This window comes from Drosophila suzukii, chromosome X, assembly GCF_043229965.1.
Source record: "Drosophila suzukii chromosome X, CBGP_Dsuzu_IsoJpt1.0, whole genome shotgun sequence".
In the NCBI taxonomy this organism is placed as follows: Eukaryota; Metazoa; Arthropoda; class Insecta; order Diptera; family Drosophilidae; genus Drosophila; species Drosophila suzukii.
In genome coordinates, this window is record NC_092084.1 from 29,957,237 (window position 1) to 29,983,904 (window position 26,668).

At 37.2% G+C, this 26,668-nt stretch overlaps 2 protein-coding genes across 23 annotated transcripts in view; one reads left to right on the forward strand and one right to left on the reverse strand.

The window, feature by feature from the left end:
• Positions 1 to 2,842: 2,842 nt before the first annotated feature.
• Positions 2,843 to 3,502, reverse strand: LOC108005075 (chromatin accessibility complex 16kD protein). The gene has a single exon (XM_017068215.4). It carries the CDS (start codon positions 3,361 to 3,363, stop codon positions 2,971 to 2,973), a length of 393 nt encoding a protein of 130 aa, XP_016923704.1. The 5' UTR covers positions 3,364 to 3,502; the 3' UTR covers positions 2,843 to 2,970.
• A 1,824-nt stretch (positions 3,503 to 5,326) lies between these two features.
• The window catches only part of l(1)G0196 (inositol hexakisphosphate and diphosphoinositol-pentakisphosphate kinase), a 50,083-nt gene continuing 28,741 nt past the window's right edge, over positions 5,327 to 26,668 (forward strand). For 4 of the 22 annotated variants that reach the window (XM_017068218.4, XM_065868346.2, XM_065868342.2 and 1 more), the window contains exons 1-7: positions 17,101 to 17,301; positions 18,996 to 19,536; positions 21,055 to 21,487; positions 21,650 to 21,892; positions 23,903 to 24,401; positions 24,457 to 24,728; positions 24,783 to 24,963. In XM_017068218.4, the coding sequence (XP_016923707.1) occupies positions 19,069 to 19,536; positions 21,055 to 21,487; positions 21,650 to 21,892; positions 23,903 to 24,401; positions 24,457 to 24,728; positions 24,783 to 24,963 (2,096 nt within the window). In that variant the 5' untranslated portion in view covers positions 17,101 to 17,301; positions 18,996 to 19,068. Of the gene's footprint in view, positions 5,956 to 11,434; positions 11,480 to 17,100; positions 17,302 to 18,995; positions 19,537 to 21,054; positions 21,488 to 21,649; positions 21,893 to 23,902; positions 24,402 to 24,456; positions 24,964 to 26,668 lie in introns of those variants that run through there. The other 18 variants (XM_070997780.1, XM_070997781.1, XM_036820004.3 and 15 more) reach the window with 14 other exon arrangements.

Here is a 26,668-nt window from a genome sequence, read left to right on the forward strand (position 1 = left end):
AATTCGAAATTCAGAACTAATTAAAAAATGTTATTTCAAAGCGTAGGTGGTTATGTGTTAAAAAACCCCGAAGCTATAATTTGTTTCATATTACTTTCCTACCATTTTTCCGATCGTTCCTATGGCAGCTATATGATATAGTCGTCCGATTTTGATCAAATTAAATTCGAAATTCAGAACTAATTATAAAATGTTATTTCAAAGCGTAGGTGGTTATATGTTAAAAAACACCGAAGCTATAATTTGTTTTATATTATTTTCCTACCAATTTTGCGGTCGCTCCTATGGCAGCTATATGATATAGTCGTCTGATTTCGATAAAATTTAATTCAAAATTCAAAACTAATTAAAAAATGTTATTTCCAAGCTTAGGAGGTTATATGCTAAAAAACACCAAAGATATAATTTTTTTTTAATTTTTTTGTCCGATTATTCCTATGGGAGCTATAAGATATAGTTGTCCGATCCGGCTGGTTCCGACTTATATACTACCTGCAAAAGATATAAGACTTTTGGAAAAGTTTCAGCCCGATAGCTTTAAAACTGAGAGACTAGCTTGCGTAGAAACGGATGGACAGACGGACAGACGGACATGGCTAGATCGACTCGTCTAGTCATGCTGATCAAGAATATACATATATACTTTATGGGGTCGGAAACGTCTCCTTCACTGCGTTGCAAACTTCTGACTGAAATCAATATACCCTCTGCAAGGGTATAAAAATTTGGAATTGAATATGATTTCATTTTGATTTTTTTTGGCTCGAATTAGTTGCCGATTATTATTGTAAAATATAATTAATTAATTAATCACTAGCCGAGTCGATCTTGCCATGTCCGTCTGTCCGTATGAACGCAGAGATCTTGGAAACTATACGAACTAGAATATTAGGACTTGGCATGTAGATTCTTGGGCTTCCTGCACAGCGCAAGTTTGTTTCTGCAGAGTGCCATGCCCACTCTAACGCCCATAAAGCTAAAACCCGTCTAGCGCCCAATTTTTTTAATATTTTGGAAAAACATGCCAGTTTGGCGGGAAAACAACTAAAAAAAGCTAAATGTCGATAGAACGGTATTTCGAAATACTGTGTACGCCGCCTTCCAAACGTAATTTGTCTAAATGTCATCGTTTAAAAATTATGGTCAAAAGTTTTGGTATTCCGGTTTTAAATTTTTTTTGTTTTCTTAAAAACGTCTCAGTTCAAACTTTAGACTTTTAGCCCTCGAGACTCTAAAACTTTTGACATACAACACATTGTTGTAAAAATTAATGTTTGAAATTTTATATCAACAAAAATTTTCTCATTGGCCAGTTCAAAACAACTAACGCTGCTTTGTGCGTATCCAAACTCTATTTTAAGGTCTTGGAAATATCAGAATGGTGTTAAACAGGTAAATTTAAGAAGCTTTAGTACCACCTTTGCAAAAAACAAATAGCTTAGCACAAAAACAGATATAAATAGCTAAATTCCGTACGCCCGTAACTTGTGAACTACTAAATCTGCAGGCCTGTGTTACATGTCTATGAAAAAGTTTTTTAAAGTGCTTTGTCCGCTCTCCGCACGTGATTTGTCCAAATTCCGTAGTTTAAACATATTGAAACGGCGCTAAAGACTTATGGTTTAACTAAAACCAGCATAGACCATAAGATTTCTCAAAAACTTGCACATTCGGCACATACTATTGGGAGAATTGGATAAGATAAATGACTACAAGCAACTTTTAACAAGAAAGGAAGCTAGCTTCGGTAAGCCAAGGTTTCAATACCCTTGCAGGTCGTTCCCGTGGGAGCATTGTATGTACAGAGCTTACCGGTTTTTAGAAAACTAAAAACTAATTACAGAAATTTTAAGACAACGTTCCATTTTAATTTGCTACCGTATACCGATAATTTCTATAGCAGCTATATGATAAAGTCGTACGATTTTTTTAAATTCTATTCGAAATTCAGAAATATTAAAAGGTTATACTCCCAAGAGTAAAAGTTAATATGTAAAAAAAAGTTATATATTTTTTACATTTTTTTTAAAAATATTTTTTGTGGATTATTCCCAAGGGAGCTATTAGATATAGTTGTCCGATCCAGCTCATTCCGACTTATATACTACCTGCAATAAAAATAAATCTTTTGGGAAGGTTTCATCCCGATAGCCTTAAAAGTGAGAGAACAGTTTGCGAAGTGATGCTGATCAGGAAAATGTATACTTATTGGGTCGGAATCTTGCGAACTTCTGACTGAAATCATTGTATCCTTTTCAAGGGCATACAAATAAGGCGGTAGGCAATAATTTTGGCGAACATATTTCAAAATGTATTTTCAAAACGAATACAATTTTCCAGCAACCACCGAGGTTAATAAATAAATGGCCAATTTTGTAACACTGTGTTATCCGTCGTCCAATTTCTTTTAATATAATTAAAATTTCTGAATTATTAAAGAAATTAAAAATGAAGAGTAGAAGATAATATGTTAAATAAGACGAAATTTGAATCTGAAAGACGCATGGACATGTCTAGATCGACTCGTCTAGTGATGCTAATCAAGAATACACATACTTTGTGTGAGCGGATACTTCTCCTTCACTGCGTTACAAACTTCTGACTAAAATTATTATTTTACCCCCTGCAAGGGTAAATTGATGTTACCTGGAAAGCCCAGACTTATATTATGATTAATAAGGTGCGTAGTCTGCAAAGGCATTTCTCGAAAACCGTCACTTTAAATCGTTTTAAATTGGCATGTGTAGTTAAAGGGTAGTATAAAATAGCTGGCCTGAGTATCTAACAGCAATTAATGTGCTTTTAAGACTCAAACACTGCGCGCCGTAATCATCCCGCGATCTGGTTGTCATTTGGAGGACTTTATTTACAGAGGTTATACGCAATCGTTTACTTATCTAGTGGGCTGGCCTTAACTAAGAAATACGAGGCGTTGAAATTAGTAGGGGGCGATGGATTGTACACGTCCAGTCACCCATCCGACTCTGAACCGGATTCGGACGACGACGAGTCACTGCCGGCGAAGCGATTTAATCGCAGCATCTCCTGGAACTTGTGCACCCGGATCTTCTCCGGCAGGATCTGCAGCAAAAACTCGAGGTTCTTGCTTTTGTTGACCAGCTGCGATAGGTGTTTGTACTCCATCGTTTCGCTGGATTTTTGCCGGGATGCCTCCACATATGCCTTTCCCGCCAAATGCCGGACGAAGAGCTCCGTGCACTTGGTCATGAGAAAGAGCACTTCGTTGGTAATCAGCTCCGTGTCCATGGAGCTCTTCATGATGACCCGCACCCTACTGAGAGGCAGTACGGTCTCGTCGTTAGGAGCGCGTTCCACGGGCGATTGGATCTTTGGTTCCCCCATTGTATTAATTATCTTTGGTTTGGCTTGGATTTTGGATCCAACCTATCGCTATCGATAATACCGGCGGCACGGCACGGCAAGGCATTGATAACAATCAAAACAAACAAGCAACAGAGTACCCGCCGCTCTGGTCGCCTACACTACCGACAATACTCGTAACGGTAACCTTATAATATGTCGTTCATACTAGCGCCGGCCAGTTAGCAAGGATATTGGAGTGGTGAAATTTGGAACATGGGGGCTCTTTTAAACATTTTCTCTCTAGTTGTGGACCAAATCAAAAATTTTAAAATGCGTAATGGCTTAGGAAAAAAAAGATCTAACGATCTAAGTAGGCTTGGGGCAAATCCGAGGCCTACTAATGTTTCAACTTTGCCCCCCTTTTTTGTAGGAGAAAATCGCCAGTTGGTCCACTGTTAGGCGATTGAATTGTTAGAATTAATCCTTAACAAAATTGTGGGGACCTCATATATCAAATGCATTTTTAAAACATTAGTAGGCCTTGGATTTGCTCCAAGATTACCTAGATCGTCAGATCTTTTTTTCTAAGCCATATTGTATTTCAGAATTTTCGATTTTTAAGCCTAGTACTCACATCGACGAAAACCGCGAGCTAGCCATAGGAGTGAGCGAGAGGCAAACAGGCTGCTAAAGGTTTTCGTCGGGTCTGTTTTTCAGCGTGGTACTCAGATGAGCTAAGGAAATACCAGACAAAATACCAGATTTCGCGAGTGAATTTTCGATGAACGCCGTTAGCCGCGGCCCAAAGAATAAGAAATTTAATTTTTGGCGGTGTTCGTGCAAAGGCGATGTGTAAACTAAATATTAAAAATGAAAGGAAAACCCCAAAATAGGATGCAGGAGGTCAGTGCTGATGAAATAGAACGCCTAATCCAAGCTGTTGCACTTTATTGCGGGATAGTTGAAGTGCTGGAGGAGATCCACTAGAGAATTCCATTGGGAAGGAATATGCCGAGTGGGACTTGGCTCTCTACATGGACATCCTGCCGGGCGTCTCCTCGCAAAGAAAGTGATCTCCGACGACCTCTCCATTAGTACTCCGTACACCACCACCACTAGCTACTTGGCAGCTTAAGCGGAGCTGAAAGACCCGCTGGCTTCTATAGGGAGGAGGAAAGTGGAGCGCCCGCTAAGGAACAGTTCGAGAAGCCTTAGCCAGCCACTGCCAGGATGCTGGGCGACTTCCTGCAGCATCAGCGGATCAACCCCGTTCCCAATCCGGCTCCCACTTCCTCAAGGTCCAATATGCCTATTGGGACTCGGAGCTGGACTGCGGTGGAGCGGGAAAGATGGCGCTGCATCCGTGGGACGAGAAGGAACCTTTAAACTACTAATTTAGATAAATAAAAAATTCGTTGAACATTCCATTTATTTTTATTTTAATTTAATTGTGTACCAGCAGACTCCTTTTTAAATTTCAATTTTAAACCCAACTGCTTGACAGTAAAACCATGCTACATGCATTGCGGGTGAACTTTGAAAACTACGGTCACACTACAAAGAATAAGATATTTCGACTAGTGAAACTCTTAGCCGATCTGAGTACTAGGCTTTAGATTAAATTTCTGGTTCTTTGGGCCGCGGCTCACGGCGTTCATCGATATTCACTATCTAAATCTGGTATTTTCTCTGGTATTTCCTTAGCTCATCTGAGTACCGTGCTAAAAAACTGACCCGACGAAAAGCGTAAGTCGCGTATTTTCCTCTTGCTGACATATGGTTAGCTCGCGGTTTTCGTCAATGTCAGTACTAGGCATTAGAGCAATGAGCAAGCTTCTATATCGGTAATCCGATTACACAAAAACATTTCGTTAGGTGGGTGCATCGGCTGACAGAAGGGCGTCTTCGCTACGTCAGGAGGGTGTATCGGCTGACACGATGGTTTACAGGCTTTAGGTGTGACCAATCCAGGAGCACCACCAAAATTCCACAAATTTCCGCTCTTTCTGCGATTGGCAAACCTCGATGTCAACAAATCGATGGAAAAGTTTGTTTTTCGAAACTTTTGCTGCGGGTGTACGCGTGTGCATATTTTGACTCTGAGATAAAACGTAATAGGAACAACAATTGAGGGAAACCTAACATAATAGTAAACACCTAAACGCAGCAGCAGACCAAACGCCCCGACCAACCTCTCACTTCTTACCGCTGCCAACGTGCTTCCCTCGCTCAGTTTCTTTCTCCCGCCTACGATTTTATCGCTCTCTCCCTATTTTCTCACCAAATCAAAATTCTTACAATAAAAAAATAATTTCAAAGTCAAAATCAGATTTCGTAACTCGTAAAATCGAAGGACAGTGTGACAAAAAAAATATTTATTATACAAAATATTAACTTTTTCTTTATGTTCGAAAAAAAATTGTGGGTGCGTGTGTGATAATGTGAAACACAGTACAAAGAAAACATTACTCCCCTCTGTTTGGAAAACATAGCCCGCACTGGATAACCATGTCCTATACCGAATTGGAATCTGGCTATCAGGATATATCCCAGCAGCAACAGCAAAATCCGCAACAAAATCACCCGCAGCAGCAGCGCGTTGGTTTCTATTTGGGATTACAGGATGGCAACGTATGTGCTGCACTATTTCTTAACACTTAAACCCATTATGAATGTTGTACTTGTAAATGCTCTACATACCGCTCATTTACTAGAATAGTGACATATCTCAAAAAATAGTATTTCGAGATAAGGGCGCCATATGCTTTTTAGCAATGCGAAAAATACGCGCTATATTATTAAAGATCGGATGATAACATTTCAACATATCATTTATAGATTATTATACAATAAACAGTTATGCATCTTTAACTCAAAAATCGTGTTTTTCGACCTTATGTCACTCTTCTAGTAAAAAAGCTATATGTACATTAGGGCGGGTCGATTTGTATTCTGCCGAAACAACTGACATGTCGTATGCGAGGAACGTAATAGTTAAAGGATTCTAAGCAATATTGGCTTACAAAGTTATGGTCAAACGTCATTTTAGACGATAAGTTTGTTTGCAAACATTGACTAGAATCCTTAAAAGATTACCCGCCTACCATACGATTTTAGGCACCAAAATCGACCCACCCTAATGAACATACATGCTTACATACACACGAACGCTATTGTGTACTTATAGCGGAGGTCCCAATAATAGCAATGAACGGGGTGATAATTGTATGGTCTTGTATGTTCTTTTAAATTTGAAAGCACAACTGAAAAAATTCTTTTGACGTTTTAGTTTTTAACGCTTTTGACCAACGTAAAAATTTGACAAAAATCGATATGAAATACATAACGAATATCCCAAATGAAAAAAATTAGTTCTTAAACATTTTTATTAGGAAACATCTCACATTTAGTTTTAAAATGTTTTTAAAAAAACGTGACTTATATATACATATGTAACGAAAGAGTCAGGTTAACTAAACTTCCTACAAAGTAATTTTCCGACCACGAGCGCTATTATTATGCTGACCCCGACTGTAGATTTTTGCATGCAGGGGCTGACCCTGACATTCTTGCTGGTTTCTTGCAGTGGCAGCTTCGCTTTCTCTTCTACTTTCTTGTCTTCTTTTCCCATTCATCAGCTCATTCCCTCCAACAGCTGACTTTTCAATGTCAATTCCAATAGCTTCCGCTCTTCTTAGGACTCTTTCTATCTGACATGTTTGTGAGTGCGTTTTTCAAATGAACATAATTTGGAGAACATGTGTTCTTTTAGCCAAAAAAAACAACTGTTATTCTCTAAACGAGCAAAAGTTAAGATAAGTTAGGGGGCTGGCGAACGTAAACTCTACATCGAATCTGCATAGGCGGAAAATAGGCCGAAAAAACAATAGACAACTTATCAAATGCATGTCTATAGTAACAAAGATTTCCTTAATTTTAAAAGCTTATAATATTTCCGTGAAATCTGAGGAAACATTTAATTTTATTTTAAATGGTATGGTACGATACCAACAATGGTTGCTGGTACAGCAGTCGCTTATTATATATCTTCCGCATACTTTACAAAATGTATTAATCGAGTGCGTGCACATTTTAGTCTAGTAACTAAACAATTGTGTAAAAAGTGACGTCAGCATCATAGCAATCCTTTTTCGGGGAAAAATGTGAAGTAATGAAATTGAATTCTTTTACTAAAGCAGTCATAGCGCTTTCCATTAGCCACCGATTTTTGCAAAGTTGGTCTTAGCATTTAAAGGATCCACTTACCTTTTGTTGTCTTAAGGTAGTAAAACTCAAAATAAAACAAGAGAAAACGATATAGTCGACCCATTACTCAGCTTAAGGCAGTGCGAGGGGGTTGGAGATATGCTTAGAGCAACTCTTATTTTTTTCCTATAGCCTATAGCCTATATCTCTGAGGACGGCAGTCCACGTAGTGACGAAGTCCACCAGGAGGGTGTGCGAAGGCGACTACTATACACGAAGAAATGAAAATCAAAAGGTATTGCAAAAACTAAAAAAATTAAGAAATTGTATTTATTTAGTAGTTCGTATACTACATTTAAAAAACCGGAAGATTAAATATAATATTTTTGCATTACCTTGAATACCTTAACCCTAAAATGATCCTTACCAAAGAAAATCCAATTATTTCTATAAATCTTTACTATGAACTTACATGGCTACACTTAATATATATTGCATTAAAATTCATATACGTATTACAAGGAAGGACGGTATAGTCGAGAACCTTGACTATCAGATACCCCTTACTTAGCTAAAGGGACCAAAGGGAGATGGAGATATGCCACCTACCCGCGATCTCAGTATATGGATATCAGGGCGTCATATATGGGCGTTAGAGTGGGCGTGGCACACTGACGAAACAAACTTGCGCTGCGCAAGAAGCTCTGGAAACTACATGCCAAGTCCCAACATTCTAGCTTTTGTGGTTTCCAAAATCTCAGCGTTCATACGGACGGACAGACAGACGGACATGGCTAGATCGACTCAGCTAGTGACCCTGATCAAGAATATATATACTTTATGGGGTCGGAAACGCTTCATTCTACCTGTTATATACTTTCCGGCGAATCTAGTATATCTTTACTCTATGAGAAACGGGTATAAAAAGTACACAAATAGGGTGATTTTTTAAAATTTATTTGCATATAAAGGAATCGACGCTAGGTGGCGTGGTGTTCAACCTCGCATTTCCGGTAGCTGAGCAACGAGTATCTGAAAGTCGGGACCATCGACTACTGCGTTCTATCTTGTTTGTTAAGAAATTGTTTTTTTTCGGTTTCTGTTACGTTTCGATTGTTTGCTATTTGGCGAACGCGTCAAATTATATTTAAATTTTCGGGTCCCTGGCTGCATTAATTAATTACCCAGCTATGCCAGTTGTTTGTTCAATTTGTTTGTTTTGGTGTTGGCTTAGGGCACCGTCTGGAATCTCGGGTGGCCCACATTCGGGTCCAATTGCATCTCAGATCCGCAGACAAGGTTCAACTTTCATACGGAGTGGTGAAGCACCGCACTTTTTTACGGCTGCACTTTAATTTTTTTTGGTGAGCCTTATTAGAATCATTACATTTTATATTGTTGCAACTTGAAAGTAAAGACAGATTTTTAGTATTTGTGGGTGTTTTTATCAATTTTTTTTGGTGATTTTATAAAAGCTTTTCAAAGTTAATATGGATAATCACAATTTTGTGCAGTTATTGCCCAATCAAATTTTTTGTTTAAAAACAAAAGTACACAAAATGAAATTGAAATCTGCTGTTGTGGTGCGATCAGAGCGAGTAATAAAAACAATTGCTAAAACTAAATGCTGTGCATACCAAGAAGTCAGATAAATCAATGGGTTTGATTCGAGCTTTTGTGACCGACAGGGCAAAATGTCCCAACATGTCGACTGTATTTTTCTGTCCTTGTTGCCATGGTAACTGACTGATGCGCAATTTGTCAGCACCCGTCAAACCGTTCACTTCTATTTTTTCCCTGCGTGCGTTCTTTTGTGATTGGAAACCTGCTGAGGACATAAAGATATATGTACATACATATGTACATATGTATGAAAGACGAAATCGTTTAAAAGTGTTATTTAAAACACCAAATCGGTTAGTAAGTTCAAGTTTAGTGTTTAATTTTCTCATTCATTTAATAATCTCATTCACTATAATTAATAATTTCATTCAGTTCTTTTATTTGATTAGTTTAAAACTACTAAATATATACTAATTTAAATTTAAGTTACTTGATGATTACTTTTTTTTAATTTTTTAGTAGCATAAGTATAAAGTACCTGGTAAAATCGCATTATTTTTTTTTACTCCTAATATTTTAAAGGATATCAAATAAAAAAGAAAACCCGACATTTAGATAGTATTATCAATGTAGAAATAAAACAAAAAGGAAAGCCTCAAGATATCGCTGTTCTCATATCAATAATGACCCAACAAATTAATTTAAAAATTACTTTCAAAATCAATAACTTTGTTGATTCTTATCGATTATAATATTTACTTCGGCTCGGTTCTTCCAAGGCGATTGCACGCCGATCCGATTTCGAACTATCGAAAGTCCGTCTATCCGTGTGAATGCCTTGATCTCGGAAACTATAAGAGCTAGAGAGTTGGGATTTCAGGTTTATATTCCTTACACACAGAAAAAAACACGTCAATCGCCTTTGCTATTAGAAAATGTCCTATGATTTTGCTTCAATGGCAATTTTTCCTATATTATTAAATTTTTTAAAATCAATGGCATTATTTTCTGATAAACATAGATGTTTTGCATTCTAGACATTTTTTACTACACTCAAAAAAAAGTCGTACTTTTGGTGCCACAGGCAGCTAGCCTTTTATTAAAAAAAACAATTTCTAAAAATGCTTTAAGAAGAAGAAAATACAAATCTAATTGGGAATCAGAGTTATTCTGGTTGTTTTTGTATTATGCGACCCCTGCCGGTGATGTATTTGTCAACTTATTTTTCTCTCCTTTACTTAAAAAATGGATTATGGTGTAAACACATTTTTAGTTTCAAACTGGAACTGAAATTATAACTGAAGTTAATCTACAAATTACAAATTATAAATAGAAAAACCGATTAACTTACTATTTAATAAAAGCTACTTGGTACTTAAGGTTTGGGGGTTAGGCCTAAAATTTGTTTAATTTTTAAATGATTTGGCTCTTTTCTAGTTATTCCCCCTATTTTTCCATTGATTTTTGTTTGTAAATATTTATATATAATATATTCATGTTATTATAACAATATATATTTTTTTATGGTAAAATAGTATTAGAACAGTGATTAAAGTTTAAAATCAGAATATTTAACTCAAAATTTATTTATATCAAAATTAAAATATTAACAAGTTAAAAGAAACCACAATGAATTATCCGACTCGATGTGGGATCAAACCCACTCTTGCACTTATGTATAATGTGCACTTAGGGCGATTTTTAACGATTAAAAGCGGGTTTTTCTAAGTTCCACAGAAGATAATCTGGGAAATTATACCCGTAACTTGTAGAGTAAAAGGAAAGAATGTAACCGGCAGAAGGAAGCGTTTCTGACCCCATAAACTATATATATTCTTGATCAGGATCACTAGCCGAGTTGATCTATCCATGTCATTCAATAGAAATAAAACTTTTTTCCCGATAACTTTAAAACTGAGAGACTAGTTTGCGTAGAAACGTAACAATTTTTCGACCTTTAAGAATTTTTCGTTCTTAAAATAATCTTGTGCTGTACTTATGTCGAATCATTTTTGTCTTTGAATCAAGAAAATTTTTTCCTACTTCATTTGATATTTTCGTTCTTGGATCAAGAAAACTCGCGCTTACCAAACTTTTGATATCGTTCTTTCTTGATTTGACACAAAAGTACGCTATTTTTTCCCTGAGTTTACAGTAGATACGATGTTATGGCTAAAAGTTTTTTGCGGGTTTCTCAATCCGATCCCAACAACCAATCATTTTAAATTCAATAATATTTAACCTTTAGGATTCCCCAACGTTTGACATAACAAATTTCAAGGAAAGCCCGCGTTTAAAGCATAATAAGCCGCAGCTCTATTCCGTTCATGGCAATTGCCCTTTCCTGTTTATTCAAATGCTCAGGAAACTATGCAAAACTAGCCTGGTGAGAAATCTGCACAAAAAGAATATCTATTTTCGTAAGTCAAGAAATGAAAAATTTAAAAAAAAATTATAAACAACACGTTGGTAAAAAATTTGTAAAGTTATTCTCGCATACTTTTGTGTGGAAAATTTTACGTTAGGATTACTATTTTTGATAGTTAAGTTTCAAGTTTAAATTTCCTCCAATGTGTTGTTTTAAAATTCACAACTGGATCTAGCGTCTTGTACTCAAAGACTCTCAAGCAAAACTCAGAAAAGTAAACATATATTCTCTAAAGTCTTCAAAATACTGGAAGTCACTCTGCAAATTTCAAAGTGCAATTTGAAATTACTTTTTTTATTTTGCTTATAAATTACCAAGATACAGGTGCGTATCTATGAATTTAGTTAATAATTTAATCAATTTTAAAGGAATATATTTACTATTGGTCAATTTAAACAATCAATTTTACTGTGTGTTGCAACAGCGTGGTAGTGTATACATTTTTTTAGGGGATATGAAAAACAAATTTAAACCCATTTGCTGCCCTTAGTAAAGTCGCTTTGCTGCATATCTCCATCTCCATCGCACTCCTCTTAGCAAAGTAACGGGTATTTGATAGTCGATGGTATCGATTTTATTTTCATTTTTTCCAATATTATTATAAATTATATTCATTTATTGGAAATATTTATATAACTTAAATTTCACAATTAGTTTAACTTAATTTGTTCTTACTTTTCTGTCTGAACTGGTCGTCGAACCGGGGCATCAGAGGAAATGTACCCAAATACCCATGTACATATGTGCACTTCTTCCGCATTTATTAATAACAGATATGTATAAGATCAGTGTTAAATGCTATACAAATATTGTTGTCCCTTTATGTGTTGGGACGGAAGTTTGTGCTTTGACTTAGAGAGTCATTTTAGTTGTTGTTCGGGCCAGAACCCGATTAGTGTTTTGGGCTTCTGCCCACAACGTTTATGTTTGCCAAATTATGTACATTTATTAAACACTTTAAACTGAAAAACATTTGTTCTACTACTCTGCAAAAAACCCACTGCCTATGTAAACAAGAAGATGAAATATTTTGCTGAAGCTGATCGGAAATAAATAACATATTTTTAGTAACAAAATTCGATATCAAAACATTTGTATGTTGCTCCTCATTAGAAGGTTTTCTTCCTTGATCTTTAAGTACAAAAATGTTATATGGGCATGTCCACATAAACGTTTTTGCTATTCGATGGCAATTTGTTAGCTCTTTGCTTAGTGTAAATGATGGGGTTTATTGAGCTATCATTTTCATAATATTGCCAAAAACATGCGGTCGCGAACATACGCAAAATTGAAGTCGACTTTGACTTAATCTAGTAAAATGCAAAAATCTGCGAATTGGGACGGAATATTCTAAAGCAATAACTTGACTTTTAAAATGGATTCATGTAGCTTTTTATTGAGTCTGTTCCCAAGGAACTATCTCCATTTGTTTTTTTTTATTGAATTAAGTACCGGTCGCGAACGCGATTTTTCCACGTCGTTTTATTATTGTTTTATTGAGCAATTTTTCGACTTCTTTGGATTTTTATCTTCTTATTAGATTGCAACAAAGAGATTTGGTAGAAAAAGTGCAAACAAATCATGTTTTCCTTTCGAAATAATTAATCATAAAAATGACTTTAAAAGTAGCTAAAAATTAAAAAAAATTAATTTTTTCAGTTTTCAAGGAAATTTTTTCAACAAAACAAAAGAAATATGCTATGGTTCCACTGTATTATGAAAATATGGCCATTTATTTGTGAAAATACGCAAAAAATACGATGAATATGAAGATTTTTTTGTTTCGGGCCTGGTTGACCATTTGGCGGATTTGCCCATATGTATAATAAATGGGGAAGATCATATCGAATGGCGTTTACCGTATTCATATACACATAGCAAGTATTTACTTGGCCAATTGGCACTGAGGTGAATTTTTTGAAGATCTGAGCTACAAGACTCGCGCCCTTATCAACGGAATTCTTATCGGCTTTATCCACCGCTTGTTACCGGTTATTGCTTTCTATCGCTCTCTTTCTGTCACTCTCGTTCTCTTTGTATTCGCTTTTATAAGAAATGCCCGATCGGCCGGACGTGTACGCTATATATGTACATATGCATGTAAGTTGTGGTTAAGTCGTGTCGTCAACAAACGAAAGCGACGATGATAATAAGTCGCCTTTAGCAGGTCGAAACAATTATACAAAGAGAATGCCTTCTCCCCTTTGTTTACTCACTCTCGGCCTCTCCATGCACTAAAAATAATAACAAACAAGTGTAAATATTAACTTGTTCCTTTTCTTTCTAAATTATGTTTACATCGGGTTTACTGCTAAAGCAAAAATTCCATGCACATAGAACTCAAAATGTTTCACTTTTTGATATTGTAAAAACTAATAATCAAACCTAACAAATGACTTAACTTTTCCTAAATTATGGGCCTTTGTTGGGTTTAATCTATGCGCATTAGTTTTGTACACATTTAATGCATTAAATTGCCATAAACATATTTTAAATTCTGGACAGCTGCTTAATGACAGTGTTTTGTATTTTTCACACTAGTGCTGCAAATAATTCTAAAGGTAAGAATTTACCGGGTTTCAAGGTTCAACCCCCAAATAATTATTAAGAAACAAAATGAAATTAATTTAAAATCTTATGACCCGATAATCAACGGAAAATTTCAGTGTGAATTTTTCATTTTTTCAACTAAATTCAAACCGAAAGTCCATTTATCACTCTGGTGTGATAAAGTAATACTTAAAACGTTCCTAAACGATCCCCAAGGTATAGCTTCAAACACACAAAAATCTATAAAAACGTATAAAATTAGCAAAGTCGCCTATAGCTTTACCTGTACTCAAAAAAATGTATTGGTCAAAATTTAACAATGCATATAGTTTTGCAACTGTACTATAATATTTTATTATTTAAGACTGTTGTGTATATATTTCTTGTTGCTTTTTTAACTATTTGTTAGTTAGCTACTACCCTGCAAGGAAGATAATTCTATCGCCTATCGTCCAGAAGTCACGTCTTAGTAACTGAAAATTTAAATCAAATCGGGCAACTTCACCGTATAGCTGCCATAGGAACGATGGGATAATTAATGTCAAAATAATACAGGGATGGTCAAAAGTAATTTAAACAAATGTTAGAATATACGAATAATTTGAACTTATTTCATGTACATTTTGGCATCAATGGAAAGGTCATTTAAACTCCGTTTAAATGATAATATATTTTTTAAACTTTTTTCCACGCCTGAAAAACTAAAATTGTTTGATGCTAAAAGTTTCTCTGATTTTTTTAAAAAGGTTTAGAAATATGCAATCGATCCTTATTTTAATCGTTTTTATACTACCTTTTTCTTACATTGTCACATTCATATTACGTATACTACGTATTCATATTACGTAAAAGAAACTATTTAATGGGTAACATTTAGAATCGATGGTTGGGAACCGGCTTACTAATATATTGATCAGTTTTACTAATCGATTTTTTGTGAGTAGGAACGACCTGCAAGGGTATATAAACTTCGGCTTGCCGAAGTTTGCTTTCTTTCTTGTTTATATATTTTTTACAAGAAAAATAGTTTGCTAAATATATTTTATGGCTTGGATAAGAAAAAATAGTTATTAAATTACAATCGATTGTTTGTGCCCATTCTACGCCTATTAATAATTTAATACCTATTTTAAATAGTTACCTTTACGTTAGGTAAAAGTAATTATTTTATTGGTCAAGTCGTTAATCTGATGGGTTGAGCCATATTAACTATTATATTGGCAAATGTGACCAACAAGTGTTTTGGGATGTCCGGACATCAAGACTGAAAATTGAAATATTCTTTATTTCCACTCATTATAGAAGAAGATGCTTTGGCGCGTATTAAGCTTTAAGGTTAAAGCTTGCGATTTAAAGGCATCAAGAAAATAGATTCGCTCTTTAATCTCATTAAAGAATTGACAACTGAATAACGGGCATCTTGTCTTCACTAGTTTTTGCATGGATTAGATTTGTTCTGTTTTTTTTTACAGTATAAATACCGCATATTAAGGTCATACTATACGGCCAAATAAGATGATAAAATGTTAAAATGATTCAGTGGACGCAATAACAAAAGTCTAAAAACTTGAAAATAAATTTAAGACTTTTTAAAAATCTTATTCTTTATAGTGTGACCGAAGTTTTCAAAGTTCACTCACAATGCATGTAGCATCTTTCTGTCAAGCAGCTGGGTTCGTTGATAAAACGGAAAACAAGCCAATTGGAGGAACTTAAAAAGAAAAGTCTGCTGGTGCACACAGAAATTAAAATAAAAATAAATGGAATGCTCAACGAATGTTTCTAAACTAAATTAGTAATATAAAGCTTCCTTTTCGTCCCACGGATGCTTCGCCATCTTCCCCGCGCCATCTGGAGACCAGCTCCGAATCCCAATAGGCATATTGGACCTTGAGGAAGTGGGAGACTGGCTGTTACGCTGATGCTGCAGGAAGTCGCCCAGCATCCTGGCAATGGCTGGTAATGGCTCCTCCAGCTGTCCCTTAGCGGGTGTCGTTTTTCCTCCACCCTGCAGAATCCAGCGCGTTTTCCATTTCCGCTGTAGCTGCCAAGTAGCTGGTGGAGGTGGAGTCCTGTCGTTCCCAAATGGAGAGCTAGTCGGAAATCGAATTACTGGTGGTTCTGCTAAAAATATACTTATATTAGTACAACGTAAGCAAACAGCAAGTAACACTGCCAAAGATTAAATGTATTATTCTTTGGGCCGCGGGTAACGGCGTTCATCAAAATTCACTCGCTAAATGTGGTATTTTTGCTGGTATTAATATTGCTCATCTGAGTACCGCGCTGAAAACCAGACCAGACGAAAAGCCTGTTTGTCTCTCGCTCATTCTTATTGTTAGCATGCGGCTTTCGTCGATGTGACTACTAGGCCTTAAGCTACGCTCTATGTAAGTTTACGCTCCTACTATACACCTGTTACCATGTTAGAGCGAGACAGAAAGGCACGTAGATCTTGACGTCACAATAGTCGACGTCGTTAAGAACACAGTTTTAAATGAAATGCAGTTTAATTTGAATTTTGGGGCACGTTGAGGTCGCGTATTGTTTCACTTTATGGTTAAACTAGTCACTTGGTTAAACCAGTCAATTTGTGGGAAAATAATATGAAACAAATTATAGCTTCGGTGATTTTTGACATATTATCTTATACTATTGGGAATATAATTTTTTTATTTTTAAATTTAATAACTGCAAGGGCATACAAACTTCGGCTTGCCGAAGATAACTTTCTTGTTTAGATTCATATTTCGGTCCGTTTTTGCTGCGTGTTGATCTTCACGATTTTTGGGATTTTGTTTTATCAAGCATATTTCTCTCAGCGTATTTCGCAAAGGTGATTAAGCAAACACTTCTCATTCTGTTTTTCTCCCTGCTTGCTCTGTAGTTGCAGCTAGTCATGACTAGGTTATCAACTGACTATGATTGGGCGCAAAAACCTAATGGCGTACGCTCTGAAAAAGTCCGACGCGATCCGATTCGATCCCCAGCGAACCCAAGCAAACCGTTTTGTTCAGTTCCGTTACTCAGTTTGCCGCGTTCCCTGGAACAGCTGACTTCGTCGGACTGCGCATTCAGTTTTAATAAGACTTAGATCATCTGTTTTAAAGCAATTCGACCGACAAACACGTACTGCTTGGCTTATCGGATTCCCCATTAGTGTTGTCAACTATAGAGCGCAAAAGCGTAGCTAAATACAGCTATAAACCCAAACCAAATATGGATAAAATGTAAAAAACAATTGAAAGCAATAAATAATTGAAATGTTTATTAATAAGTATAAACAAGGATGTCACAGAAATCTTTTCAAAGCTAAATATCAATATCGCTGCCACCGAAGGCTTCGAAAAATGTTTCCCAAAATAAGTGCAAGTTTTACGGCATAAAATATTGGGCAGTCTTATCTGTTCCGGTCATGTTAACTTTTGTCATTAACTAGAGTCTACGTTCCAAGTCAATTTTTCGTTAGTAAACTTAGCATTACATTCTTAAAACGAACTATTTTTTTCCGAACAATTTAAATTTATGTTCAGTTTTTCTGGCAAATAACAACTTAAAAGCTCAAAATGACATTGAAAAATCGGCCTTAAAAAAATTACACCCTAACGACGGACATTTATACCCTTCCAAAGGGAATTATGATTTCGATCAACGCAGTGAAGAACACGTTTTCGACCCAAAAAAAATAACACATTCTTGATCAGAATCGGCGAGTCGAATTAGTCATGTCCGTCAATCCGTCCGTTTCTCACAACCTAGTCTCTCAACTCTAAAGCTATCTGAATTAAACTATATGAAAAAGTAAAAAAAAAAGTAATGAAAAAAGAAACAACATACCATCTTGTTTTTTATTAATATCATCTTCTACTCTTGGGAATATAATTCTTTTAATATTGAAGAATATCGAAACAAATTTAAAACAAGAAAAAAACTCTACTCGAGTGCCACGATCAGATACCCGTTACTCAGTTAATGGGAATGCGAGGGAGATTCGGTTTTTAAATTAAAATTTTTATTATATCATCAAAACAATGGGCGCCGTTGAAACAAAGATAGCAGTTAAAGGCACTACTACAATATTAATGCAATATTTTAGCTCTCTAGCTTTAAAAATGTGTGCGCAAGATCGATTCAGCTTGTGTTCCTTATAAAGAATACATATGTACATATATAATTAATAGGGTCGGAAATGCTTTCTTCTTCTTGTAACATACCTTACATCGAATGCATTACATCCTTTCTTTCACCTCTTCCTTACGCTTCAAATCTGATGCATTGGGTTATTATAGTTCAATTGCGCTAAATCCTTTTTCTGTACCCTTTCAAAAAATGCTTTGGCTTTATATGCAACACATTTTTCATGAAGCCGCCACACAAACTGAAAGCTTTAAGGTCTGTTTTTACCTCCTTTAACGTTATGATTTCTCTTAGCTTGTGTACATAAGCTATTGATCCATTAATCTAATTAGGCTTTATAATGCCTAATTTTAAAAGTGATAAAAAAGTTTTCCTATTCTTAAAGAATACAATTTTTGGTATCTTTGTTTTGAATTTAAATGCAATTTTTGAAGAAAAATCACAAATATGATTTTATACAAAAACAACAATATTCATACACTGTCGACCATTGACGTCAATTAAAAGATAATTTCATAAATTAATAATGTGCCTTTATAAAGTTTGGTCGGTTTAGTACAGCTCTTTCCGTCCTGTGTGCAATCTAAGAGAAATTGAAAAGTGCAAGAGGAAGAAAACATACCTTCAAGGTTTCGGTTTATAGGCCGATCCATACAAAATGGGTTGCATGTTGTTTTTTTGAGAGTGGTTGGAGATTTCCCCGTCAAAGATTAGAGATCCTAAAGATTAGTTGTGTTTCTTATCTTCTTATGAGCTTTTTTGGAGTAACTGCATTTTGACTTTGCAGTCAAGTTCTTTGTATTGTTTATAACTCTGAAGCCTGGCAGATTTTGTTGAAAAGTAACTGAGTTGGCAACACAATGGAGTGGACCTGGTTTAAGGACTGGTGGCGTTTAAAAAAGCTTCGATCGCGTCATCAGCGGCATAAAAAAAAACTTGAAGCTGCCGCAACATCCACTGGAACTTCTGTAACCGCTGCAGCGGTTTTAACCGGTTCGAAGTGTGTAGAAAGTGCGTGTTTTAAGGACTCGCACTCCACTCGTCGCCACAGTTTGGACGTAGTGCAATCTGATGGAGCTGTACTCAGACGTCGTCGGAGTCATGGTCGCGATCGTTTGCGCCGAAGTCGTTCGCTGCAGCGCCAGAGACGGAGTCAAAGTGCCGGAGTAGTCAATCAACCGGGTACGGAAAATCTTCTCAATAGAAGCCAGAAAGACGACGATGGGGAGTATGGACCCTTCAACGTCAGCGACTACAAGGATTACGGGTCGAGTCATGCCAGCGATGAGGATAGCGATGATTTTTGCTTCTGCGATGTCTGTATGAATGTAGGTCCCTTTGGTTAGCTCAAATGTATTACTCTCTGAGACACTTACACACAAAAAAAAACATTATCAATATGCCCATATCTGGGTGTCAATGTGACACTATTGAGTGTCAAAAAATCTCACAATTTTCATGCTAGAAAAAATATTTTAACTGAAAATATCGGCTGACTCCAAAAAAAAGTCGCCCACTCTAACGCCCACAAACCGCCTAAACCTGTGGCGCCGAAAATGTTCATGCTAGAAAAAAATGTTAACTGAAATATTTTAGTCTCGTTGATACCTATCGATTGACCCAAAAAAAAGTTTGCCACTCCCACTCGAACGCCCATAACGCTTAAATCTGTCTACCGCCCACATAACCATATATTAAAATTGCTTGCATATCTCCATCTTCCTTTGGTCCCTTAAGCTGAGCAACGAGTATCTGATAGTCGTGGTATTCGACTACAGCGTTCTTCCTTGTTTTAAAAGTGTAAATGGGATTGTTCTGACTACACAGGAACACAAACTCGAACTTTGTGAGATTTTCACGAACCATTTTAGTTTTCCAAGATATTTGGGTGCTCCTGAGTAAAAGTCCCATACAAACTTTTTTTCCATCACCTACAGGTTCCGCGGTATAGCTAAGATTAAAAAAAAACCGATGTTTGCTGACATTTTGAATTATATGGCTCACAGGATGGGGTCAAGATGGTTCAAGATGGGGACTTTTTTTTAAAAGCCGTCATGTTTTGGGAGAGTGTTTCAGTGAAAATATTTAAGATTTGTCCAATTATGTGGGCCATATAATTGAAAATGTCAGCAAACATCGGCTTTTTTTGCACTCTTAGCTATACCGCGGAACCTGTTGGTGATGAAACAGAACTTTGTGTGGAACTTTGGCTCAGGTGGATCCAATTAAAATGGAAAACTAGAAATGGTTTGTGAAAAATTGGCTGTGTACCTGTAGTATTAAATCAGACCATTCATTTAAAAAGATAAAAGCAAATAAGGTCATCTCGGAAACGGCCGAATTGCTGCATGCATATGTGCATCTCCCTCATACTCCCTTTAGCTGAGTAACCGGTATCTAATAGTCGACAGCCACCGGCTGAAGAGTTCTTTCTTGATTTTACTTTCGGGTAATATGCAACTTTATATGCGAAAAACATACTGCAAACGGAGCCCAAATCTGGGAATTTTCCACTTAGTCACAAAAAGGAACTCCTTAGTGCGCGAGAAAACGATAACCAATTTATCCTCTGACAAAAAACAATGCACTTCAACCAAAATCAACTTCGCAGGGAGGACGAGAAATCGATTCTATTTAATACGGATTTTATTCATCAGAGTTTAGTAGTTATAAATAATAACTCGAGAATTTCAATTTAATTCACTAATCTATGTGATAGTCCTTCTTTTTTTTTAATTATGTTTACATTGTAGTTATCTAATGGGGAAAATCTACGAGGCGAGACCCGTAATTCTTTCTGTCTGCTTAAATCGCTGTTTAATACGGACTTCCTTCTGTTTTTAAAGGGTGACACGGATTTTGGGGATAGCAATGACGGGATGGACTCCGACACGAGTACTTCGTCGAGCAACAGCAAGCAAGTGGTTGTTGGCATCTGCGCGATGGCCAAAAAGACACAGTCGAAGCCGATGAAGGAGATCCTCACGCGCCTCGGAGAATTTGAGTTCATTAAACTGGTGACATTCGAGGAAAACGTGATCCTGCGAGAGCCGGTCCAAAATTGGCCCACCTGCGACTGCCTGGTTTCGTTTCACTCGAAGGGATTTCCGCTGGAGAAAGCCATCGAGTATGCACAGCTAAGGAATCCATTTGTGCTAAATAATCTGCACATGCAGTATGACATTCAGGATAGGAGGAGGGTGTACGCAATTCTGGAGAAAGAGGGCATTGAGATACCGCGCTATGCCGTCCTCGATCGCGATTCTCCGGATCCCAAACGTAAGTATACACAGATGGTGTTCGAAGTACATAGTTTTAGAATCAGATTTCAAAACATGAATCATCATAACTATTAAACAGCGAAACGGATCTCCCCTGATACATTAATTCGGTCACATTTCCTGCTAATTCTGCATATATATATGCATATTTACTTAATAGATCATGAGCTGATCGAGTCCGAGGATCACGTAGAGGTTAATGGTATCACCTTTAACAAACCGTTTGTGGAGAAGCCCGTCTCGGCGGAGGACCACAACATATACATATACTACCCGACATCGGCTGGCGGGGGAAGTCAGCGACTTTTTCGGAAAATCGGCAGCCGGAGCAGCGTATATTCCCCGGAGTCTAGAGTGCGCAAGACGGGATCATTCATCTACGAGGACTTTATGCCCACTGATGGTATGCTACTTGCTCACTATGCTTCCATGTTCTATGCAGCTGTTGGTACTACCCAAAACTAATCCACCTCCCGTCAATTCCTCATATGTGATAGGAAGTGTCTAGATAGTTGTATCTAGTTGTCCCGTAACTCGTAGAGTAAAAGGGTATACTGGATTCGTCGGAAAGTATGTAACAGGCAGAAGGAAGTGTCTCCGACGCCATAAAGTACATGTATTCTTGATCAGCATCACTAGCCGAGTCGATCTAGCCGTCTGTTCGTGTGAACGCTGTGGTATTGGAAACTATAAGAGCTGCCGCGCCCAGTGTTATGCCCATACACCCTTAAAAACTGTACCTCCCACAGTTTTAGTGCTAGAAAAAATGGTAGTTTATATATATTGATTTAATTAATACGTAAAGATTGATCTATAAATATCTAACGAACTCAAACTGCCCAATACTGTGGAGCTTACAGCTTTCATGCTAGAACAAAATGTAGGTGTAGGTGTAGACGCCCGTAACACTTAAATCTGTCTGCCGCCCACACAAACATATATTGAAATCGCGATTAGGTGGCGCTTTGCTGCTTGTCTATGTATATCCACCTCCCTTTTGCTTCCTTTAGCTGACAAACGGGTATCTGATAGTCGTGGCACTACTATAAGATTCTTCCTTGTTTTGTTTTGTTATATGTCTTAAAAAATCTGGTCTCAACATTAAAATGGTGTATTTAAAATTATTTTCTTGTTTTGAAGCTACTTTTAAAAAAATTTCAAAATAATTGTATGCATTGTTAAGAGCACAAATAATTTCTTATAAATATATCATGAGTAACGGGTGTATGATACTCGAGGCATAATATTGTTTTATTTAAAAAAAATGGAAATTACATGCTCCAAAACCAGGAACGGAATATAATGATTTTCAGTCACTCACATATATTCAGTTTAGAAGTAAACAAGGAAACTAGCTTCGGCGAGCCGAAGTTTATATATCCTTGCAGGTCGTTTCTTTGGAAGCAATGGGTATCTTAGCTTTCCGATTTTTATAATTTTATATTTCAATTTACTAGCATTTATATATACCGAAATCGAAATATAACGTTTTTTGTATTATTTTGTCATAGTAGTCTGACTTTTATTAAATTGAATTCGTTATTCTAACATATAGTAAATAAAAATAAACATAACGAACATATAATTATAATACCCGTTACTCGTAGAGTTAAAGGCTATACTAGATTCGTCAGATACCCGTTACTCTGTTTCAAATAAAATACAGTTTCAGTCCCACAGCACCTAGCGATCGGTGGCGGTACTACTGACCTTACCAAAGCCTGTTTAACTTAGTTAATCCAAACTTTTAAAATAACAATGTGCTGGTACGAATCTTAGCATTGAAATATATAGTATTGATTAATAAAATCAATTTCAATTTTCATTGAAAGAAAATCTTAAAATTGTGGGCGCCAGACAGACTTAAGCGTTATGGGCATGCGCTGTGAACGAATCTGTAAAATCGACATGCTTAATCCCAACATTGTAGCTTTTATAGTTTCCTAGGCATCAGCGTTAAAGCGGACAGACGTACATAGCAAGATCGACTCGGCTAGTGATCCTGATCTAGAATATATATATTTTACAGGGCCGGAAACGCTTCCTTCTGCCTGTTGCATACTTTCCGACGAATCTAATATACCCTTTTACTCTACGAGTAACGGGTACAAAAATAGGTATTCCGTTTTCATCGCTACCCTTATGATAACCCTGCTAATTCACTATGCGCCCTGGCTGCCTTATTGTTATGGCTTTGGCTAGGTCGAATCTTATAGACTCACTAAATCTATTCCTTCAACGAAGCATCACTCATAGTGCCTTGTCCTGCGTTTCGCTACGCACGTTTCGCTTATCGCCAAGCTCACATAATTCTAGTTAATAGATTAAAAAAATAATCAAATAGAAAAACACCGAAACATACCAGTGGCCGCCAGTCGAACGCACTGAATCCAGCATCACCTTTACAACTTAGTATACTTTTCAGGCACGGACGTCAAGGTGTACACCGTGGGACCAGATTACGCCCATGCCGAGGCCCGCAAAAGTCCCGCTTTGGATGGCAAAGTAGAACGCGACAGCGAGGGCAAGGAGATTCGCTATCCGGTGATTCTCAATCATTCTGAGAAGCTTATCTCACGTAAGGTGTGCCTGGCCTTCAAGCAAACCGTATGCGGTTTCGATCTGCTGCGAGCCAATGGAAAGAGCTACGTCTGCGATGTTAATGGCTTTAGCTTCGTAAAGAACTCGAACAAGTACTATGACGACTGTGCCAAGATACTGGGCAACATGATCCTAAGAGAGCTAACGCCTACGCTGCACATCCCCTGGTCAGTGCCCTTTCAGCTTGACGATCCTCCTATTGTGCCCACCACTTTCGGTAAGATGATGGAGCTGCGCTGCGTGGTGGCAGTAATCCGACATGGAGATCGCACTCCCAAACAAAAGATGAAGGTGGAAGTGCGGCATCCCAAGTGAGTAATAGCTTATACATAGAACTCAAAAAGATCTATCATATCATCCAATCAGATTCTTTGAGATCTTCGAGAAGTACGATGGCTATAAGCTTGGTCACGTTAAATTGAAGCGGCCCAAGCAATTGCAGGAAATTCTGGACATCGCCCGGTTTTTGCTAAGTGAGATCCACACAAAGGCCCACGCCGAGATCGAGGAGAAGGAGAGCAAGTTGGAGCAGCTGAAGAACGTTCTGGAGATGTACGGCCACTTTTCGGGCATAAATCGAAAGGTTCAAATGAAGTACCAACCGAAGGGTCGACCACGCGGCTCTAGCTCCGATGACAGTAAGTCCGGTCGGATTCCCCCATATCCAAGTGCCCCGACTAACCAAAGCGAAGCCAATCTAGCAGCGGATCAGCCTGTGGAGCCATCGCTTGTCCTCATCCTCAAGTGGGGCGGTGAACTGACTCCGGCCGGTCGTATACAGGCGGAAGAACTGGGACGAATCTTTCGTTGCATGTATCCAGGTGGACAGGGAAGATCAGATTACTCGGGAACCCAGGGCCTGGGACTGCTAAGGTGAGTTTACCCTTTTTCTTTAAAGTTATATTTTTATGTAAGTACAACAATAAAAGATGCCTTAACAATATTGTATGCTTTGCATATTGAATTTATCTTTATACCCTTGCAGAGGGTATTATGATTTCAGTCAGAAGTTTGCAACGCACTGAGGGAGACCTTTCCGACCCCATAAAGTATATATATTATTGATCAGCATCACTAGACGAGTCGATCTAGCCATGTCCGTCTGTCCGTCCGTTTCTACGCAAACTAGTCTCTCAGTTTTAAAGTTATCGGGCTGAAACTTTCCCAAAAGTTTTATTTCTTTTGCTGGTAGTATATAAGTCGGAACCAGTAGCTCCCATAGGAATAATCGGAAAAAACTAAAAAAAATTATATATTTGGTGTTTTTTAACATATAACCTCCTACGCTTAGAAATAACATTTTTTAATTAGTTCTGAATTTCGACTCTAATTTTATCAAAATCGGACGAACATATCATATAGCTGACATAGGAACGATTGGAAAATTGGTGGAAAAATAATGTGAAACAAATTATAGCTTCGGTGTTTTTTGACATATTATCTTATACTATTGGGAATATCATTTAATGTATTTTTCAGAATTTCGAATTAAATTTATTAATTATAACTGCAAGGGTATACAAACTTCGGCTTGCCGAAGATAACTTCCTTTCTTGTTTTTATTGGAATATTTTTAAAACTGTTTTTATTTTTCCCCTTTAATAATAAATTGTATTCGTTAAAATTCGTTATGAAATTATATAAATGCCAAAACTTGTGGTAAAGATTATGCCATCTTGGAAAAAATTAACTGAGCGTTTCGAAAACCAGCAACTGCAGGTGAAAAGCCACCTTTAAGAACTATTCTATGCGCAATTCTTCGCACATCCAAAGAACGCACCTTTCAATGTTGCTTAACTGCCTCAAGAATTTCCGGCATCGAGATTGAGAACTTGGACCCTGTACTAGTTTATAACTATATGTCCATGCTTTCTGCAAATGACGTTCAGCCCACATACATATAAAGAAAACAACTGAGACACTGGCCAAAGTCGGCACCACACAATGTTTCATCTTAGCAGAACTTCTAAAAGGACTTCGATTCCATTTGACCCTCTGAGACCAGCGGCCGCCTCAATCCCAGAACTTAGTCTTACTCATTTAATCCTGTCTCCCGCCACCAATTTCAAGGATTTTGCCGCAGCGACCATAGTAGCCTTAAGTGGCAAAAAAACTGTCCCCAACTACCTCCCAAGTCTCCAAGTCTAAGTTAGGTTTAAGTTAGTTCCAATTTACAAGTGACATCCGCATGTCGCGCAGTTACGGCACCAAACATCTCTTCTTTTCGTCACAAAGACACTTTATCCATAGGAACAATCGGTTTTTCACCTCGTTAAGAAGTGTTAAGCCCGTTACTCGTAGAGACAGTCTTGATCATACTTTCGTGTGTTGCAGACTCGTTTTTGCATCGCTGCGAAATTCTTTGTAAAGTTCTATGGACAAGTCCACCTTTTTGGCAAAATAATTTGTTTTTGTAAGCCCGGCAGCTCAAGATGCAGTGACAGTGCTCAGACGCTCCGTTAGCTTTGTTGAATCGCAAAAACACGTGAAACCGAAACCTAAAGGCAACAGTTGCAATTTGTTGATCTTGTAAATAAGCGCTATTTCGAATTCATATTGCAATATGCATACATTGTCG

What these genes read in the sequence shown, in the direction of transcription:
- LOC108005075 (XM_017068215.4), bottom strand. Translation starts at nt 3,363, where the DNA reads ATGGGGGAACCAAAGATCCAATCGCCCGTGGAACGCGCTCCTAACGAC.